The 21,926-nt window shown below is 41.8% G+C and overlaps 1 protein-coding gene across 1 annotated transcript in view; it reads right to left on the bottom strand.

Annotated features, from left to right (window-relative positions):
* Positions 1-19,734, bottom strand: part of RBM28 (RNA binding motif protein 28) — a 32,999-nt gene extending 13,265 nt beyond the window's left edge. The window contains exons 1-12 of the mRNA XM_005679435.3: positions 19,502-19,734; positions 15,731-15,889; positions 15,339-15,433; positions 14,833-14,908; positions 14,325-14,417; positions 13,476-13,547; positions 12,671-12,842; positions 12,360-12,502; positions 6,863-6,935; positions 4,619-4,728; positions 2,021-2,094; positions 878-1,013 (exon numbers count right to left, since the gene is read on the bottom strand). Coding sequence (XP_005679492.2) covers positions 878-1,013; positions 2,021-2,094; positions 4,619-4,728; positions 6,863-6,935; positions 12,360-12,502; positions 12,671-12,842; positions 13,476-13,547; positions 14,325-14,417; positions 14,833-14,908; positions 15,339-15,433; positions 15,731-15,889; positions 19,502-19,619 — 1,321 coding nt within the window. The 5' untranslated portion in view covers positions 19,620-19,734. The remainder of the gene's footprint in view (positions 1-877; positions 1,014-2,020; positions 2,095-4,618; positions 4,729-6,862; positions 6,936-12,359; positions 12,503-12,670; positions 12,843-13,475; positions 13,548-14,324; positions 14,418-14,832; positions 14,909-15,338; positions 15,434-15,730; positions 15,890-19,501) is intronic.

The raw sequence follows: 21,926 nt of genomic DNA, 5'->3' as shown, positions 1-21,926 counted from the left end.
TCCAGAAATAGGCTACAGGGCTAAGTTCTTGTCTATGAGCTGCTCTCAAGGACTAAAACTGAACATTTTGTGATTTTGTTCTTCTTCTTCCTTCCCTTCAAAAAAGTTCATGTCATGCCCAAAGTCAGATGGGAAGGCCTAAAGGAAGTTTTGGAAATAAGTACATTTTAGGCATTTGGAATGCCAATATGCTCTACCTATGACCTGTCCTTGGAAATCTCCCTGCTCATATATTTCGGGAGCCATTTCTAAGCGGTGAGATAAGCCAACCAAGAGAACAGCCACAGTGTATAACACCGGGCCCGGCCTCCAAGGTTAACGGCCTCCCATTTGCTAGTCCAGGCGGTAAGGTTGTGCAGCAGGTGGCAGTACTGTGTGACCTAAAGGAAGGAATTCTCTCCTTTGTCTTAATTAAAGCTAATTTCTGATTATCTTTCTGACACTAAGGGAAAGGTGCTCAGTGCATATTTTAAATCCATGAGTAATCCAAAAGAGTACTTTTAGTCATAATTTTCAACTCCTTCAAAAAACCTATCAGAAATGATGACAAGGGACAAAGGTAATTTGGGTTTTTCCTCCCTCTGATGAAATAATCTTCTGATGAAAAGGTCTAAAAGCAATCAGTCAGAAAGGAGAATGGGGAGTGGCTAATCCATGAATTGGGTGAAGGCTTCCTATCAGAAAGCTGTGCTTCTGTTAAAGTGGAATATCTGCTACATCTGCTAAAGTACAATAATAATAGTATACCACCATTAAGGAGGGTGCAGGGCTTTTAATTTGAAACATGCTTCAAACATACTGCTGTCAGGTTGCTGTCATGGCAAGTGGCATGGCAACCACTCCAGAGCCTGGTTCCCCTCTCCCTGCCACTACTCACAGCCTTCTCGCGCCAGGTAGAGGTTACGGGTCCCAGTCGGCTTCTTCACCTTCTTTGTCCGGAGTTTTGCAGCCTCATCACGGGTCACTGCCAAGTCAACCTTAAGCTGCCGGCCATCCAGTTTAAGTCCGCCACCCTGAAACAGATTGCGACCTCTCTCTTAAAATTCATGGTGAGTAGAAACTAAACACCTGACAAGGAGCACCAAGGAAAGGAAAACCAGCAAACCCCCACTGTTGTGCGGACCCCCGCCGCTAGGATGTTTTAGGCCAGCCGGATGCAAGTGGATCACTGAGCTGAACAGTATTTAGCACAGCTGTGCAAAGGCCACATATTGGTTTTCAGGGAGTTGATTAGTCCCAAAGTAGGACCAAATTAAGAAAAATGATCTGTAAATAGGCAAATTTTTAGTATGCTAAAGAAAGGTAATGAAATAGTAGTGATAACTCTACTCATGAGAATTTAAGAGACAATGGCAATACACGATAACTCAGCTCAAAACAATTTATACTTGGTTATAGAATACACAGAAAAATTCTCTATCACCTACACACTTTCTCTCTCAAACATTTACTCCACTTCATAGATGGCCTTAATCCCTTCTTGTCCCAGTCTTTCACGCCATCAGCCTAGAACAGAGACTGATAAAAGAAACTGACCCATAATATAGATTATTATACCTACTTCCTCACCTATAAAGGATTACTCATCTTATAAACACCTATAGGACTGATGTGAGGATTAAACAAGGTCATGCATGTAAAGCTCAGTGCCTAACACACACTCTGCTGTGCTTAGTCCCTCAGTCGTGTCTGACTCTTTGTGACCCCATGGACTGGAAGCCCACCACGCTCCTCTGTCCATGGGATTCTCCAGGCAAGAATACTGGAGTGGGTTGCCATGCCTTCCTGCAGGGGAGCTTCCCCACCCAGGGATCAAACCCAGGTCTCACGTATTATAGGCAGATTCTTTACCATCTGAGACACCAGGGAAGTCCTAACACACACTATGTATTCAATAAGTCTTAGCTTTATTATTTTCATATCATTGACAATAATAATAATAAAGTTTTGTGGAAATATCAGCTGTTGCCCCTGGAAGGCAATCACCTAAATTACAGAGTAAAGGAAATGTCTTCCTTACCTCGGCCTCTGGAGAAGCAGCTTCAAGGCATTTTTGGGCTGCTTCTTGAGTCATGAACTGGGCAAATGCACAGCCTGCACAGAGAGACAAAACTAAGTGGGATCCCAGGCTCTCACGGCCCACCTGGAAGCCAAAGACAACACTATGCATGGTGGCAGCCTGGCATGAAGCGCAAGGGGTAGTAGCACCCTTGTGTTAAGTACAATGAAACTTAACTAAAAAGCACTGTGTCCAGCACCAGGGGTTCAAGACAGGCAAGACAGCACACCTGCTCATAATGAAATTTTATTATTATTGCCTTCATCTTTTCTAATGCTTCTTAGAAACTTTAGTCGCACCATCTCATGCAACGAGAAATATCCACAAGAAATACTAGAGAAATCCCAGCCTAATGTTTCAGTATCACATTCTACGTGCTTGTTAGAGGACTTACAAAAAAAGAAAATGAAGTAGCAATCACTTAAGCCTGAAACTACAGATCTCACTATCATCAGAGTGCCTAAGGAGGCATCAGATGAGGGCAGGTCTAGTTCCTGGAGTAAAAGTCCCTGGCCTCTATCCTGTGAATATAGTGGTGAACTGGAAAGTCATGAGCTCAGCTTTTGACTCCTGCTATAGAATTTCCACAGGCATACCTTTCACTGGTTAGAGGCAGGACCTATCAACTATCCTAATCTTTTGCTTTTGATAAAGGAAAAAAAAAAAGTTGACTTTATAGTAAACTAAAAAAAAAAAATTAAGTTCCATAATATTTTGTTAACATTCCTAAAAACCTTAATTCTTCCCTCACAGAGGAAGGCAGTGCCATATTTCCTAGAGCTACTGGGGCACTGACCTTTTGCCCCTCTAAAAATGAATGGCAGCCAACTAACTGCAAGGATGCAGGTGGCAGGCCAAAGGCCTCGTCTAGTGAGGTCTTCCCTGCCTCCTGCAGGCAGAACTAAGCACCCCTGCATCCCTCCCCTGCCCCCACACTCCACCCCAGCCATCCTCCACTCCCATTTCTATTATGGATGTCAGGGAGCATCTTCCTCAAAAGACTTGAACGTCTCAGGAAGAAAGCTCATGTTTCTTGGCTGTTTCTACATCCAAAGCATGTACCATAACATCCACCATTAGAAGATACTCAATAGGAAGCAACAAGTAATATAGAAAGAAGTCCAATATGAAGAAAATGAGGTGGGTTCTTCTCTCTGAATGGGTAAGAATGCTACCATGGGAATTGCCAGGGTATCCACTGGGTCAGTTTTAACACTTCCCCAAAAGTCTTCAGATAATACTTAGCCCTTCCAGGCAGCAAAATAGCAGCTAACAGGGATGAGGGGTAGGAGGCAGCCAAGGCTGTGTGAGTAGGCAGAAAGTGCCAGGAAAATCTAATATCAGCTAGGGAAAGACAACATATCATGGGGGAAAAAAATTAAAACCATTAACTCTCAGCTAACATTAACAGACCAAGAAAGAGATTGAGCATTTCAACCACAGACTCCATTCTAAAAATGTCAACCCAATACATTAGGGCACTCAGAAAGAGATAAAAGAGATGACCAAAGTCAAGCAGAATCAGACAGTACTTGCAACATTCTATGCAATTCTAGTTGCCCATTTTCAGAAAAATAAAAATGGAGAAGGTCCAAGAAGTATAATTGAGTATCAGAGCTAAAGGCACCTTAAGTGATTACTCTAGTTGAACCCACTCATTTTACAGATAAGGAACGGAAGCCCACAGTGGTTAAATGGGTGCCAAAAAATCACCCAGCTGGTGATTTAGCTGGGATTAGACCCCTAACCTAACCTTTCCATTATACTACCTCATTTTACATCTTCTAAAGCTAATGAAACTAAAAATGATCAGGTTTCATCAAACTGGAAAATAAGATTTAGAATGGAAGTAATTAATCCATAGATAGCCTCCAGAGAGCTCCAAAACACTCAGAAATGGCATTTTTATGAGGATAGGGTTCAGAGTTCTTGCTAGATCTCAAAGGGATCAAGAACCAGAATGAATTAAAAAGTCACTGCTATAGCAGAACAATTGCACTTGATAAAAATCAAAGATTATGAATGGGTTGAAAAGATGTTTTATCTAACAACAGTATATTAGAATGAGGAGTGGTCAACCCTTAGCTCAAAAGAAATAGCTTAGGGGAAAAAAAAAAAAACCAGCACCACCACTAAGGCAGCACTTCTGCTTTTCCTTTTGACTGTTGGCACTGCAACAAAGTTTCCATCAGCTTCCCTCACTAACAAAAGCAACTGAAAAATAGCTCCCTAATTTCAAGCACTGTGGAATGATTAATACCCATGAGATACTATCACATTTGAAATTCAAAGAACAACAAATGGAATTCATTACCCTAAAGTAAATAAGCAAGAGCTTAAAAAGCTTAGACAAAATTACAGCTGGCAACACCATGACAGATGCTGAGTTTGACATCACTGGAAGACAACCTCAGAATGTCCTTGGTGCTTCTATGGATCACAGAAACCTGGATAATGGTGGACCCCTCGGAGGGCACACATTATGCCCTCATGTAACCTAGTCAGTGCCCATGGCAGTGGTCTCAATCCTTTTGGGCCTAACCAGATGACAGCAAATACCTTTAGAATGCTCTGTGTCTGGATGCAAGACAATGCGGACATATTTAAGATCTCCAAATTGCTGCAGGAGCTCTCCAAGGTCTTCTTCCTCTGAGTCGAAGGACAGGTTTCTATGGAGGACAATCAGGTCACAAGAGAGCTCAATTACAAAAGTGAGACCCTGCGCTCCAGTACAAGGTGAATGAGTCAGACATCATCTGGAGTGGTTCCTTGGAACCACCCTCCCCAAGGATAGCACCAAGGGGTGACCCCCACTAGCCAGGCCACCGATGTATGACTCTGGCCACTGGCCATAACCGACTGAACTTCCTCTGTTAATCAGATTCTCTCTCCCAGGAATATAAAACTTGAACGCACATATACAAAGACCGGAAGTTGCAGATACAGATTTATCTCAAAACAGCAGTGTGGGGAGCTGAACATGTTCTATAACATATATATGTATCTCCACATATAAAGGTATATGTATATCTGTGGCTATATATATGAAAAATGTCACTGGGTTGTACACATACTTTACAGAATACATGTTATACCTTAACAAGGGATGAAACAAGAATGAGTGTCTTCAGAGAAAGGATCACACAGTCTTCCACAGCAAAGGACCCAGCAAAGGTCCCTTTCTGAGGTTGCTCTTTGACAACTTTGATTCTGTGAGCTACCCTAACGTTCATCCGACAAACAAGGTTTTTCACTTAAATTGGCCAAAATTAGTTTCCCTTAGAACCAAAAGACTGACAGCAAATGAGAAATCAAACATCTCTCAATGTCTCCTCTGTACTCCTATGAAATCTAGGTTTCAGTTAAAACTTTACAAAAGTCAGAAAATCTTTCAAAATAGTATCTCAAAACCAAACATGGTAAAGTTTATTAGCTAAGTGCAAAAAAAAAAGCAGGGGGGGTGGGGAGAGAAAACTACTATTTCCCTTAATGGGATTAAAAAATGTTAGAAGGAGACATTGTTCTACTAAATTTCAACACAGTGTAAAGGTTCTTAACCCAGTTATACAGCCTTCCAGGGGCAAGAAAAAGAGTTCCAAATAAATATCTACAATTTTACTTCTCTTTTGCTCAATTAACAGGTCCATAAACAGTTTTATCTTATTAGGCAACCAAGATAAAAAAGATTTTCTGCAATAAGACACATCCTAGCTACATTATTGCTTCTAATTTGCCTCATCGTGTTCATAGCCTTCTCTCTTCCATCCCTTTACTTTCCTAAGTTCTCTTTAAATTAAAAAGATGTATAAGGAAGGGAATCTTGGTACTGAGGTCACAGGCTTCTAAGTGTGACATTCCTCATTCCTATTACACAGAATCCTCTACAAACATGAAATTGTTTATATGGAAATTCCAAATAACACAGAAGAAAAAAAAAAATGGAGACGTGCTATAAAGGAAGAAAATGGGCTACAGCACAGCATGTATAAGCTGAAATCATCCTTGTTAAGTATTTATGATACGAACACATGAGTGGGTATTCCTTGAGTAGTGATGAAAGTTAATTTTGTGTGTATGTCTTTTTGCCTACTCATGTCCTAAATTTCCCACAATAAACATAAATTACTTGCATAATGAAGACCATCTTTAAAAGACTGTACAAGAGAATAAAACAGAAATCTCTAAAATAAGACCCAAATAGCCCGAGCAAAAACGGTACTCAAGAAAGGATGAAAAGGCCATTGAGGGGTGCCAAGGACATCCCGACTTCCTGAAAATGCCAACCTACGGCAGTCAGTGCAACTGAAACAGCAAAGGCAACATTGACACGGTATCCCCTTCTCTCGGTTTTCCAGGAAACAGACAGGATGCTTCACTTTATGGACATGACTTTAGATCAGTCAGGCGTGAGGAGAGAATTAGGGACAAGAGGTACAATCCCTCCCCAGCATTCACCCTAAAACAAAGGCCAGAAGCAAGACGCTTCTATTAATAAGAGTTGAAGAATTCATTTGTTCCAATGACGCCACCCCAATTACAAAGAATGACATCTAAATGGGGACAAGATACAAAGACCCCTGCTGCTTACCTCCTGTGTATAGTTGATTCTCCTACACGTTTCTCAGTGGTGCTATGTTCCTAGGCAGATGTGCTGATGGTCTTACATGTATCTAACTTTTTGGCCTAGCTAACAGAATTAGTGAAAAAAGAAGAACAAGAAGAAGAAAGAAGGGAGAGAGGAAGAAGAGAAGAAAAACTTATGAAGGTAACAGAAACAGCAGTTCTCCAGATAGAAACTCATACCTGATAAAGACAGTCTTCCCTTCATTCACATCAGAGGGTAATTTCCTCTTCTTCCTCTTCTTCTTTGAGACTTCTATATTCAAAGTAAAAAGAAAAGCAACAAACTGAATTTAGGACTAGTGCAAGCCTTACAACAAAGAGCTAAGTTGTTAAATATATAAAGATCTTACATAAATTAAGAAGAAATCCAATTAAAAATGAACAAAGGATATGCAACTAAATATATGAAAATGCTCAAATTCACTCATAATTAAAGAAAGACATAGCACCAGAAATGAGATATTATTTTTCACCGAAGATTGGCAAAAATCAAAAAAGACAGATGAAATTCATTGTGGTAAGGGTGTGGGGGAAAATGAGAGATTCCCCTACACTGTCTGATGGTAAACTTTCTAGAAATGTAAAATGTAGAACATCCGAAGAGAAAAAAAAAATACATTCACATAGACAAATATACATTACACTGTACACCAGTGCATATACATTCATGTTTTAGCTTACAGAAGTATTATATTAACTATCCTCAGATACACAAGAAACCCTGGTTGTCTGGTGGTTTACTTGCTAAGTTGTGTCCAACTCTTGTGACTCCATGGATTGTAGCCCATCAGGTTGTTTCTGGGAAAGGGCCTTAAGTGGCTGTGGATTTGGGTTTAAGGGAGATTCATTGATTTTAAGAATTGACATATATGCTTATATATATGAAGAAAATTTCTGGAAGGATACAAAAGAAATAACAGAGGCTACTTTGGGGGAGCAACTGAACTGAACAGAACTGAACTTTGGGGGACCGCTGGGAGGACTGGTGAGGAACTTCTACTTTTCTGTGTTACATCCTTTTGCACCACACATATATTTTAAATTAATTTTCTCTCATTAGTGTCTATCAGTCATTTTTCCAAGTGAAGAAGAGACAGCTGAATCTCGCTGCAGAATGAAAGGTCTCTCAGTTCTCTCAGTGTAAAAGCTTCTTTGCTTCTAAGGTGTCTACCATTCTCTCCTCATAGAAAAAGTTTATTTCCTCAGATTTCTCATATGGTCAAATCAACATGCCAGACTTACAAAAAAGGGAGAAGGGAGACCTGATTAGTGAATAAAAACCTCCAAGGAAACCAAAGGACCACTTACTGACCACTCTTGATTCTGTAATGACCTGCCTCACTCAATAAATAAATGGAGTTTAAACCCAACATTCTTGATGAAAGTAGTAATATGGTTTGGTTACAGTTTTACAAAATGCCCCAGGAGGTCCTTTATCCCCATTTCAATTCAAAATTGTTGTTTATACTCCACTACTGGCAGAGAACAGTAACAATGATAATATTGGTAGTCATTAGTAGTACAGATAATTTAATCTTCACAATCCTATGTGATTACTAGAGCCATTTTATAGACGAAGAAACTGAGGCATAAAGAGGTTAAGTAACTTGCCCCAAAGTCATACCTCAAGAAAGGAGCAGAAACAGGATTTGTAACTCTTTGCTAAACAAGCTGCACCTGTGATCTCTAGGAAACATGGGGTTTTATTCTCTTAATTCACTCCTGTTCACCCAGTATCCAGCACTGCAGGCATTCTGAGTATCTGCTGTCTGAATAAATCAAGGTGTGCATATCAGAAAAAATGTCAACAACCTCAGATATGCGCATGATACCACTCTAATGGCAGAAACAGAAGAGGAACTAAAGAGCCCTTGAAGAGGGTGAGAGAGGAGAGTGAAAAAGCAGGCCTAAAACTCAACATTCAAAAAACTAATTTCATGGCATCTGGTCTCATCACTTCATGCCAAATAGATGGGGAAAAGTCGAATCAGTGACATATTTTATTTTCTTGGGTTCCAAAATCACTGCAGATGGTGAATGCAGCCATCAAGACGCTTGCTCCCTGGGAAAAAAGCTATGACAAACCTGGACAGCGTATTAAAAAGCAGAGACATCACTTTCCTGACAAAGGTCTGTATAGTCAAAGCTATGGTTTTTCCAGTAGTCAGACGTATGGATGTGAGTAGTAGTAGTGTTAGTCACTCAGTTGTGTCTGACTCTTTGTGACCCCAAGACTAGCTCGCCAGGCTCCTCTGTCCATGAGATTCTCCAGGCAAGAATACTGGAGTGGGTTGCCATTCCCTTTTCCAGATAGTCTTCCCGACCCAGGGATCAAACCCAAGTCTCCTGCATTGCAGGCAAATTCTTTACCATCTGAGCTACAGAGAAATCAGCTGGACCGTAAAGAAAGCTGAGCACTGAAAAATTGATGCTTTTGAACTGTGGTGTTGGAGAAGACTCTTGAGAGTTTCTTGGACTGCAAGGAGATCAAACCAGTCAATCCTAAAGGAAATCAGTCCTGAATATTCATTGGAAGGACTGACGCTGAAGCTCCAATACTTTGGCCACCTGATGCGAAGAACTGACTCTGGAAAAGAGCCTGATGCTGGGAAAGATTGAAGGTGGGAGAAGGGGACGACAGAGGATGAGACAGTTGGATGGCATCACCAATGAACATGAGTTTGAGTAAACTCCGGGAGATGGTGAAGGACAGGGAAGCCTGGCGTGCTGCAGTCCATGGGGTCACAAAGAGGCAAACACAACTGAGCAACTAAACAACAGTTAAAAAAGAAAAGGTACATTTTTCTATCCTGACAGGTTCAAAAATCACTGTCACATGCAGCATCTATTGCAACAGTTCAAAGAGCAAACACGTGGGCATTTATTTGCACACAATTTGGAAGGGTATGCACAGAATAACATTCATTCATCAGTTTCAAATTTGTTTATCTACATTAAAAAAAAAAAACCACCTCTACAAATGCAGAAGTGTTTGTTGGTCTTTGCTTGTTTTCTTGCCAATTCTTTGGGACTGAAAGTCATGAGCCAGATCAAAACTTCCAGGAGAACAAGGATTGGTTTTTTTTTTTTTTTTTTTTTTTTTTTTCAGTTCAAAGTTTAACATTAGTAGGTGTTCAATAAGTATTTCTTTTAACTGAATGAAGAGGAGAGGGGACTTGTTTCACTGAACTGAATGGAGCAGTGGAATGCCAAGGTTACATTCTAGTTAGCAGAACTCAAAAACTGCCTCTACATCCATCCTAGTTACCGCTAAAGCCAGAAGATTCTATCAGCAGCCATCTCACATCTAACTTGATGAGACTCACACATTTTTTAGAAGACTGTTGGAGGAGGAGGCCATAAAAAGAAGACAGTAGCAACAAAGGCAACTAGTATCATTGAAAGTCTACTATAGGGAAGGTACTCTTCTAAATATCAGATGAGGACCTCTGATATCCAGTCACAGATGAAGTAATGAGGACACCAGAAGCAAGGACTTGACAGACCCATACAACTGGAAATAAGAGAGTCAGGACTTGAACCCATGTGATGTGACTCCTAAGCCCATGCAATAAAAGGCAGAGATGACTGCTAAAAAGACCTGAGCTTTTCCAGATAAAAAATTCTGAATTCAGTAGTTTGTTGCTATAATAATGGATTACTTTATTGCTGTTGTTAGTCTCCGTCTTGGAAGGTGTCAGTGATTCAGTTCAGTTCAGTTCAGTCGCTCAGTCGTGTCCGACTCTTTGGGACCCCATGAATTGTAGCACGCCAGGCCTCCCTGTCCATCACCATCTCCCGGAGTTCACTCAGACTCACGTCCATCGAGTCCGTGATGCCATTCAGCCATCTCATCCTCGGTCGTCCCCTTCTCCTCCTGCCCCCAATCCCTCCTAGCATCAGAGTCTTTTCCAATGAGTCAACTCTTCACATGAGGTGGCCAAAGTACTGGAGCTTCAGCTTTAGCATCATTCCTTCCAAGGAAATCCCAGGGTTGATCTCCTTCAGAATGGACTGGTTGGATCTCCTTGCAGTCCAAGGGACTTTCAAGAGTCTTCTCCAACACCACAGTTCAAAAGCATCAATTCTTCGGTGCTCAGCCTTCTTCACAGTCCAACTCTCACATCCATACATGACCACAGGAAAAACCATAGCCTTGACTAGATGGACCTTAGTCGGCAAAGTAATGTCTCTGCTTTTGAATATACTATCTAGGTTGGTCATAACTTTCCTTCCAAGCAGTAAGAGTCTTTTAATTTCATGGCTGCAATCACCATCTGCAGTGATTTTGGAGCCCCAAAAATAAAGTCTGACACAGTTTCTACTGTTTCCCCATCTATTTCCCATGAAGTGATGGGACCAGATGCCATGATCTTCGTTTTCTGAATGTTGAGCTTTAAGCCAACTTTTTCACTCTCCTCTTTCACTTTCATCAAGAGGCTTTTTAGCTCCTCTTCACTTTCTGCCATAAGGGTGGTGTCATCTGCATATCTGAGGTTATTGATATTTCTCCCGGCAATCTTGATTCCAGCTTGTGTTTCTTCCAGTCCAGCGTTTCTCATGATGTACTCTGCATATAAGTTAAATAAGCAGGGTGACAATATACAATAAAGTAATGCTCAAAATTTTCCAAGCCAGACTTCAGCAACATGTGAACCGTGAACTCCCTGATGTTCAAGCTAGTTTTAGAAAAGGCAGAGAAACCAGAGATCAAATTGCCAACATCCGCTGGATCATGGAAAAAGCAAGAGAGTTCCAGAAAAACATCTGTTTCTGCTTTATTGACTATGCCAAAGCCTTTGACTGTGTGGATCACAATCAACTGTGGAAAATTCTGAAACAGATGGGAATACCAGACCACCTAACCTGCCTCTTGAGAAATCTGTATGCAGGTCAGTAAGCAACAGTTAGAACTGGACATGGAGCAACAGACTGGTTCCAAATAGGAAAAGGAGTACGTCAGTGATTCAAGTACCTCTGATTTTGAGTAGCATATACTAAGCTGAGTTTCTGGGGTTTGCTAACACTGTTGTTGTTGTTTTAGTAACTATGTCGTGTCTGACTCTTTTGCGACCCTAAGAGCTGCAGCCCACCAGGCTCCTCTGTCCATGGGATTTCCCAGGCAAGAATACTGGAATAGGTTGCCATTTCCTTCTCCACTGCTAACACTGTAGATACTTCAAATAATATCTCTTAATCACTGAGGGGAAAAAACACCCTCTTTGGGTTTTCAAATCTACTTCATATAATTTGTTGTTTACAGACAACAGCAAGAATGGAAAAATACAGCAGGGATGGGAAAATGAGTTTGTCACATTTAATAGAATGTAATTTTAGTACAAAAATAAAATAATTAGATTAATGAAAGAGGACCTACTTTGGTGGCAGGATGCAATATCCTGTTTATCCAGTTATTCATTCAACATGGATAATTCAGAGAGAGAGAGAGGCAAGACCTCAGCAGTAAGCTAGGTTTCAAATTCCCTAAGAATCTTAATCCTCAAAACCACTCCAAACTCATTTAAAAAACAAAAAATATCTTTAGAAGAAAGGAATATAAAGGTTTCACTTTCAGCATTTAAACACAAGTTTGACAAAGAGGCCTGAGTGGAACTGATGCCCATTTCTCAGTAAACTATTTCAAATTTAAAGGTGTCTACAAAAAGTCCAGGCAAACCTTCCTCCCCTTGCTCTTCACTGCTGGTATCACTCTGAGCCAGGTCCTCTCCACCATCAATACTATCTCTTTCTTCCAGGTCGCTGTCGTCATCAGAATGCTCCTCATCACTGCTTTCTGCAGGTGCTGGCTTCTTGACTGCCCTGCAATGGCACAGATCAGAACTGAGGTTCTGGGTTGAGAGGGGGCCCTATCCAACTTCACCACTCATGCCAATTCTTCAATGTTCGGGCCAGGGAAAGATACCATCTTCCTCTTAGGGACAGTCCTAAATCTTCCTCTGTTGTCTCAGAACACACTGAGCCACTTACCTCTTGTGAATCTGTACAGGCTTGGGCAGCTTTGATCCTTTATCCTCCTCCTCCTCATCCTCCTCGTCATTATCATAATCACTCCCATTCTCCTCCTCCTCCATATCCTCTTCTTCCCTGCCATTCTCTTGACCCAATTCCTGATGTTCAGGTTCAGGCCTCTTCTCCTCACCTTCACAGTCGATAAAGAAAGTTAGGAATTCATCAGGTATCCAAAACAAGGTCATTTAAACAAGAGTTCCTAACACTCCAAGTTACTGGTTCCTATAGTCTTACAGACCCTCATATATTTTTCTTACTCTACCCAACAGGAGAAAGTATGAGGAAAAAAAAAAAGCAAAAAACAAACAACAAAAACCCCTCATCCCTGAGGTTTCCTCCAGGCTGTTCCATTCATCAGAAGCCTTAAGGTTAACCTGGCTCAGCAACTGAGCCTCTGCAAACAGTCCACCACTGTGTGCCACAGCCAGCACAGGGAACACTCTGGAGCCCAGCCATGAGCTTTAACCTCTGTGAGTTCTGTTCTCTGAGCTCCTGATGGCTTAAAAGCCAACTGTTTTCTAAATAAAACTCAAGTCTTAAGCTTTCCTATTTATAATGTTCCATTACTCCGTATTATGAAAGCTGGGAAAGGACAGCAAATAGTAGGGATAATGAACTTGGGCTCCATTACTCACATCCACATCGAGGAGTGAGCTTAGACTCAAAAAGTCCTGTTTTGGGACCAGATCACCAGATGATACAATGAGGACTGACACACAGTTAGGACACATAGCCCCTCCTACTCAACACCACTGCATCTTACCTGGGAGAGAAGTAGACTGTGTATTTTTATATTTATCCTTTGCCACAGCCCAATCCACAGCCACTGTCCGCCCTGTCAGACACAAAAGTAGCATCAGAAAGGCGTTCTTCTCTTTAACATTCCTATTTCCTATAAACAACTTCCTAGTCATCGAAGACAGTAATGGAACCAAAGGAGGCAGATAAACTGCAGATTCAGAGGCTATTGGTCCTAAAACAAAACTCCTGGTAGGTGTCTATTTTTTAACCCTTAACCATTGTTTTATCAATGAACAGAAGTTTTGCCTTTCTACACAGTCACTAAACCTGGAATAAAATATAGACTAAAAAAAATAAAGTGTTAGTACAGTGCTTCTAGTTAGATCAAGTTTCTAGTTATATTAGCAAGAGGGAAAACAGACATTCTGGAATAATCTGCACATTACTCAGAAGTTAGGAAGTCTCCAATCCCTTCTTTAGGCATAGTACCTGGTAAATTAATACCCAGAGTAACCTCAAGGTCAGTTTAGGAGCCCACATATGCTGAATAGGGATCATAGTCACGAAGGAAGAATGTGCTAATCCCACATCCCCTAGACAGCAATCTGCCTGTATATTAATAATTATTTCAGCAACGGTTTTTCATTAAGAGATTTAAAGGACACTCATTACCGAAAAAAGAAAAAGAGAAGGCTGGGAAGGGTCCTGTCGAGGTTAACCCTAAGAACAGTTCACCAAAGCAGCTTCTATATTAGCAGTGAAACTCTCAACAAGGCAAACACCTTTCGGAAGTGTAGAAAGCGGGTTACTGTGTTAATCTGCATGAACACCAGAAATATCTGAGTCGATAGTATGGGCACAGAAATCTTACCTTTTATCTCTTTCATGTTCATGCCTTTGAGAGCCTTTCCTGCTTCTAGGAGGTTTTTGAACTGAACAAAAGCAAAACCACGCATCTTTCCATCTGTGTGCAAACATAACAAAGAAATTAGAGGTAGCAGGAGGAACCAACAGACACTAAAAAGGACTATACAGCAACCTGGACTGGCGAGAAGGCTCAAATCCTGCCAGCCAGTCAGCCCCTGCCCAAAGCAAGAGCCTTTATCCTGCTGACGTTAGCCTGACACAGGCTCAGGAGAGCAATGCATTTAACTCCTCTTCTAAAAGGAGTTCTGATCGAACTAAAAACACCATCTGGGGAATAAACATTGTTCTGTGTCAAGCACTATACTTATATATATACCATATCATCTGGGGCTTGGAGATTATGACCCAAAACTTATATTTCTATTTCAAATAGTGCTTAGTTGAAAGGTGACATGGAAAAACACCATTATGTAAAATAATCTAATCCACACAAAATAAAGCTTGGCAGGTACCTGGTTTCCTAGGGATATTTACTTCCAGGATAGTTCCAAATTGAGAAAATACTGTCTTCAAGTCATCTTCTGAGCACTGAAGCAGAAAGTGAGAAAGAAAGAGATGTTATCACAGCAAATAAATATAAAACAACTATTAAATTAGTTCACTGGGAAGAGCTTGAGTATTTTTACTCCTTTTAAAATTTTGAGACTAGGACATCAAACATTCCCAAGTAGCGGACATCTTGCTTTGTACCCAAAAGGTAAAAAGGACAGACATGAGAGAGCTTGTCCTCCTCTCCCAATCTTAGCAGTAGTTTCTGCAAAAGGAAGACATCTTCATGCTTTCTGTCCTCAATAAATTCTTGTTTATACAGGCCCATTTTCTGAATTCAACGCTGCTAAAATTCATTCCCAGGAGGAATGAAGCCCAATTATACTACCTTGGTGGGGAGTTCAACCAGCAAGCAGGCCTTGGCTCCAAGAGCCTTCAGAACACTCACTGTTAGTTTTCTCTCTCTTACCTTAAAGCTCAGGTTTCGAATAATTAATCTGGCTTTCTTATCTGCCACTTTGGCTTTTTTAGGCTTCAGCTCCTTCTTTGGGGACCCTGAATTTTCTGAAAAATAACAGGCAATGAAGTAAGTCTGTGATCCTCTGAGCCCAGAATATCACAGGAAAGAAGTACTAGCAACAGAAGGCATTTATCACAGGGTTATGTATGGCAATGTCCAGCAACACCAGGTTTTCCAAACTCATAAGTAAACAAAAGACTAAAATGAGTAACAAAACACACTGGATGATTCTGGACATCAAGAGAAAATTCAGGAAGCTTTTAAGTCTAGATGCCACCCCCAGCCAATCCACTGCCCCCTCAATCCTGGGGGAAAACTCCTTTCAGTTACTAGAAACTCACCAGTTTTCCCCTTTTCCTTGGACTTATTTCTCAGTTTTTTCTTGGCAACAGTCACGTTGATCTTGTGGCCTTCAAAGGTGGTAATCTCCTTGAGGGCCCTCTGAACGTCCTCCAGCATAGAAAAAGTGACATAGCCGAAGCCTCGACATGCCTTACTCCCTGGAACAGTATGGGGGGGAGGGGTTAACAGTAAGCCAAGATCTCTAAACCAGTAAATTCTCACAGCCCTAAACTGGCAGATATACAATCAGGCCAGCCAGTTATCAGTTGCCCAAAGTTCTGAAGAGGGAAAGAGACAAGATTAACATGAGAGCCCCTCGCCCCCCATCTCAAAATCTGTTAGGCTTCCTCTTCTAATGTGGTGTCTTGGCTGTTAGCTCCCTTTCTTCCATCTTTCCTGGCAATCTCAAGAATATGGAGGACCCATAATATGCATTACACCTCCAAAGAAGATCTCAGCATCACACAGAACAAAACATCACCAGAGAAGGTAGGAAAGATAAGGATGGTAGCTTCAAAAACTACAATGAAATAATTCAGTTACCTCTCCTCAGAAGAGGACAGATCAGCAGTGAATGCTGGGGGCCCTGAGAAAAGAACCTCAAACAATAAACACTGCTTCAGGAGCCTGCAGATACTATTACTGTTATTACCAAGCCTTAGAAATCAATATCAAATTAAACCTTTCCAAAGCAGCTGAAAATCTCTTATCCCATTTTGTCAGAACATACCAAGAAGGGAAAAGCCAATATTATCATCGCTTTTTTCCAAAGGAATTATTGAAGATGAACAGTTGCAAATGTCAGCTGTAACCCACCTTTTTGCCCTTTCTGGTATGCTTTTTTTTTTTTTAGTTTAATATTTTTGTGTAGTAAGATTTTAAGTAATTTACTGCATCAAAAAAGAAAAAGACAGACCAAGCAGTCTGCCTGTTACCTGAAAAAGAAACAAAACTCCACACGCTCTCCTTTACAACTACACACTAACCTGCTTTAGGGTGCAAGCCTTCTAACACAGGACGCTGAGCCACATACACTGGTTAAAGTTGACACCTGGCACTAGGAAAGCATACTATATTTCTTTATCCTTGAAACTCCTTCTCACAAAAGCCTACCCACTCACCTTTCAGAAAACAAGAACAAGAAAAATCAGGGCCCCTCCTGATCAGCACAACCAAAAATAAAAAGCAGCTGAAACGTGAAGGAGTTTGCTGACAAAATAAAAGCATGTGCTCACAAAAACACCACTGTTACAAACAATTACAACAATACTGTGAACTTATTCCCATCTTAAAGAGGGTAAGTGGCACGTTCAAGTCACCACTACTGGTAAGACCTCATCCGCCACCCCCTCTCTCCCATCCTTTGAAGTAGAGTACTCAATACATTTGGCTGTGTAGACAGGAAAGCAGGTTTTTTATTGTTGCTGTTTAAAAGGAATAGGAGCTTTTGTTAAAGATGCTGGCTACGTACATAGCTACAGGTAAGGTTACACGTAGCCTATATTCTCAGGACCCAAAGGAGAATTCCTAATCAAAGGCCTGCTCCTCCCTGGAACGCAACCAACCATTGTAGAGCAGTGTTTCTCAGACTGGTTTGGTGACCCACAGCAACAAATGCAATTTACAGTGGACCCAGTTGTTTATATACTGAAAAAAACAAAAAAGTCTTATGAAAACTTCTCCTTTACCATATATAGATATACTCCTATTTCATTAAAAAAAAAACAACCAACAAACTCGAGTCATGAGCCACGCAAGACCCACAAATGGACAATGATCTGCCGTTTAAGAAACACTGCTGTACAGCACTCTCATTCTCTCATTCGCCTGTATCTATACTTAAAATGATAAAGGCCCCAGCTGTGTGTATAGCAATCAGAGCCATGTCAATGATCTTAAATCTAATTTCTGTTACTAAGAAAACAGAAGATAACGATGGCATGATTATTAGCGCACTGTTAGCCTGCCTACTCACACACTCTGGTACCATGGGGGGAAAGAGGGTACCCAAGATATTACTTCAAACCAGTTGCTAGCCTGAAAGGCAAGAAGGCAGCCACCTACTGCAACAGACTGATGACTTGGAAGGAAGCTAAATTTGTGTTCTGGGCAACATCAGGTGTCATGTAATACAGTCTAAGTAAGAAGAAGAAATGCTTCTACAATTAAAATCCTTACAATTCTTACTGATTCTAATACATACTAACCCTCCTTCATAGTGATGCCATGAATATCATATAAAATGAGAGGCATATGGCAGTATTCCACAAGTCAGTAAATACCTCCCATGGCTCAAGTCAAAACCCTTGGAGTCAGACTTGACACTTTTTTTCTCAGACCCCAAATCTGATCCATATTCCAATCATGTTTTACCTTCTTCACTGCTAGAGCACATGGTCCAACCCCATGACCTTTCACCTGGATTACCACAAGAGCCTAATACCTGGTCTCCTGGCTCCTGTCCTATTATCAACGGCCTATTCTCAGCATGGCTGCCTCAGAGAATCTTTCAAAACGCGAGGCAGATCATATTCACTGCTCCCTGCTCAAAATCAGTGGTTTCCTATCTCAGAGTAAAAGTCAAAGTCCTTTTGATGGCCTGTAAGGTCCTACATGATCTGGAAGGACCAGGTGGCATCTGCTAATTCTCTTTCCTTCACTCAGTGCACTCCAGTAACCCTGGTCTCATCTATATTCCTCCAATATACTACACACACTCCTCTTCAGTATCCTTGAGCTCCCTCTGCCTAAGCTGTTCCTCGCACTGAGAAACCCAAGTTCACTCTCTCACATCAGTAAGGTTTCCCCTGTCTATTCTTCACTCTTCTACAGCTTCCCCACCACCACCACACACACTACAGAGACTCCCTTTCTTTCTTCCCTGACTTATTTTTCTCCTCAATATCTATCACCATCGTCACTATGTATTTTGCTCATTGCCCATCTTCCACATTCTGAATTTGGTCTGTGCACTACTGTATCCCGAGGACCTACAACAGTTGCCTGGAATCTAGTATAAACATCCAATTAATATTTATGGAATACATAAATGGGGGAATGAATAACATATTGGTTAAGAGCTCCGGGTCTGGTGATCAAATTCTGAATCCGATTCTTACTAGCAATACGAACTTAAGCTGAAGTTACTAAATTTCTCTAAGCCCTAGATTTCTCATCTGTAAAATAGAGTTTACTCTCGACTCAACAAGACTGATGGGGAAATTAAAGGAGCTTACAGATCAAAGTCCTCTTGCCTGGAAAATCCTATGGGCGGAGGTGCCTGGTAGGCTGCAGTCCATGGGGTCGCACAGAGTCGGACACGACTGAAGAGACTTAGCAGCTGCAGCACAGATGAAACTCAAGCACCGTACCCGGCAATCAGCTGCTTCTCAGTAAGTCTTAGTGGTGTTTTACCAAGTTCAGTTCAGTTCAGTCGCCTAGTCGTGTCTGACTCTTTGCAACCCCATGGACTGGAGCACGCCAGGCCTCCCTGTCCATCACATTTATTAAGTTATTCACTAATAAATGAGATCTTGTATGTGAGCGCGAATGATAAACAGGAGCCTGAGCGACTTAACATAAACTTAAGGGGCTGACTTGACTTTCAGAAACGGCTCCTATGGATTTATCTAGTGTAGAGTCCGTTTGGAAAAGAAATTCAACTTCCAAGGCCTTTCATTTAAGGGCTCACTTAAGGCTGGGAGAATGTCCTCTGCCTCCATCCGGCTCCCAGGAACCCCAACTCTGTTCTCGATCGCCCCGCCCCCTACCTTTTTCAGTCACCACGAAGCACTGCTTGACCGGGCCCACCTGACTGAATAGTTCTTCCAGTTGCTCGCTGCGAGCCGAGGGCGGGAGGCGGCCCACAAACAGGGTCAGTCCGGCCATGAGGCCGAGAAACGCGCGGGCAAGGTCGCGCACGCGAGTCAACTAACTGGCTTTAGTAAGCGGACCACGCTTACTAAAGTTGCCGGGAGACTCCGGAAGTGCGCGTCACTCAAAAGAGTCCGGAGGAAGACGTCGTAGAAAGGGAAAAACCATTCCGGAAGGGAAGAAAAATCGTGCCGCCTGAGGGCGGAGCTTCTTGAGCGAGGCTCCACCCCCTAACCCAAGTACCGCCCCCGCCTCTGTACGGAAATTTGGCTTCGCTTAGTTTCTAGGCTTATTACAATCTAACCTGCTGGGGATCGATACCAAACTCAGCAGGGCAGGCCAGAGAAGCTGTTTTTGCTCTGGGTCAACAGGATCTGACATATAGTGGATGTTTAATAAATATTTTCTAAACTGCCTGTGTTCCAGGATCCAGGAGCACCCAGATTACGTGCATAAAACACAGCCATAATGCAAGTCAACACAAGTCATATATCATTCGAACAAATCTCCAGTTCTCAGAGAATATGAGACATCTGTCACACTTTAACAGATAACTGTATCTGTGCCTTTAACACTTCGCTGACAAATTATAGCTATTAAGGTTCAAATAGGCGCAGGTCACACATAATCATCCTTTCAAAAAATATTTACTGAGCTCCTACTATGTGCCAGGCACTAAAGATAAAATTGATGAGCTAAAAAAAGACAGGGCTCCTGCCTTCATGGAGAATAGTCTTGTGGAGATAGACAAACATCAGTACAAAAAAAACTTACAAGTAAATCAAAGCCTGCACCATGCAAGATCACAAGAGAACACACCCGGAACAAGCAATACATCCAGCTTACACAGACCTAGAACCCAGGTCTTCCCACAGACAGCTTTCCTCAGGTCAGCTTATTAGATGGACCCAAGGCTGTGTAATCTCACTGGCCAGGAGATCTGGGTGCTCCTGGATCCTGGAACACAGACAGTGTTTGCTACCCCATTGGGTTCAGGAACTGACCTGTGTGCAAGACTGCAGCACCCTGCAGAATATTTGTACAGAACAAAAGTACCCAATGTGATTTTTTTAGTAATTACTTTTAAACGGTATAACCTGAACACAGGGCAGGTAGAACATTCAAAAAGTACAGAAGGTACAGTGAAAAGGTTTCCCTTTCTCCTCAAACCCCATCTACTTTCCACACATTTTGGATTGGTGGATAACTGGTTGATAGCGATGAGGGGAAAGGGAAAATGTTTAACATTAGATTTATGAAACCCTAACTCGAAGTATTTTATGCTTAAAAGAAAATGCCACAGTTATTTTTAAACACATAACTCAGCAGAGGAAGTATTGAAATATGAAACAGATTTATAAGGGCATGGGTTAATTCCATCCAGGATTAACAGAGACAAATAGACAAAGGAAACTGAACACTTTAAATAAAGTTGATTTGGAACTCCACATTTCTCCTTTATTTTCTCCTCCTCTCCTGCCCCCTCACCACCTTAGAAATAAAAATTTCATACCCAGAGTCTAAGTTACAAGCGTCAGGGCCCTAGCTGTGGGGACACCTTCCCAGTCCTGGCTGCAGTGTGCACTGGGGAAAGAATCCTGAGAAGGCTGCTCCAGCATCCCTTTGGGACACCCCCTACAGTGTTAAGTTGGAGATGCTTTGGACCCAAACCTTCCCTACAGAACACAAAGAAATTGTGGTCCTGTGCCCATCAGAGGGCAGCAGCCACCCACAGTGCAGAGGAGCTCCATGCCCCTAGAGAAGGAAAATAGTGCAGCTGACCCTTTGTATTCTTCCCGACTTTCACAACTGGCTCCCCATCTCAGTCTCCCAGCCTCAGCCTCAGCAGCATCTCCTCCTATCCACTCATATCAGGAAGGCCATGCGGTCCTTCAATCAGGAATATTTATTTGCTCATTCATCTATCCAGGACACATGCAGGGTTCTTTATTAAATAGCAGGAGTCGTGGTACCCTGCACCACATCAGCAATGTGGCTTCCAGGGGAAATAAACTGCTGGACTCTCTCTCATCCATCACTTGCAGCAGCTTGGAAAGGAAGTAGGAGAGGGCTGGGCTGTACTCAGCCAGCCTCTCCCAAGCTCCATCCTTTTGGCTCCATTCCTGCCTGCAAGCTAAACATTCTTATAATACTGCGTACTTCTCATTCTTAGCACTTTTCACCACTGTATTTAATTATTTGTGTTATTGGAATTACTTATATGATGTGCTCTTTAATGTCTACTTTCTCCCAAAGAGCTTCAGCTTCACGAGCTCAGGATTGTTGTCCACCTGCTGCTGCTGCTGCTGCTGCTGCTAAGTC

Source organism: Capra hircus, chromosome 4 (assembly GCF_001704415.2).
Source record: "Capra hircus breed San Clemente chromosome 4, ASM170441v1, whole genome shotgun sequence".
Classification (NCBI taxonomy): Eukaryota; Metazoa; Chordata; class Mammalia; order Artiodactyla; family Bovidae; genus Capra; species Capra hircus.
The sequence above is the reverse complement of the archived record's forward strand: the minus strand, read 5'-3'. Positions and strand labels throughout refer to the sequence as shown.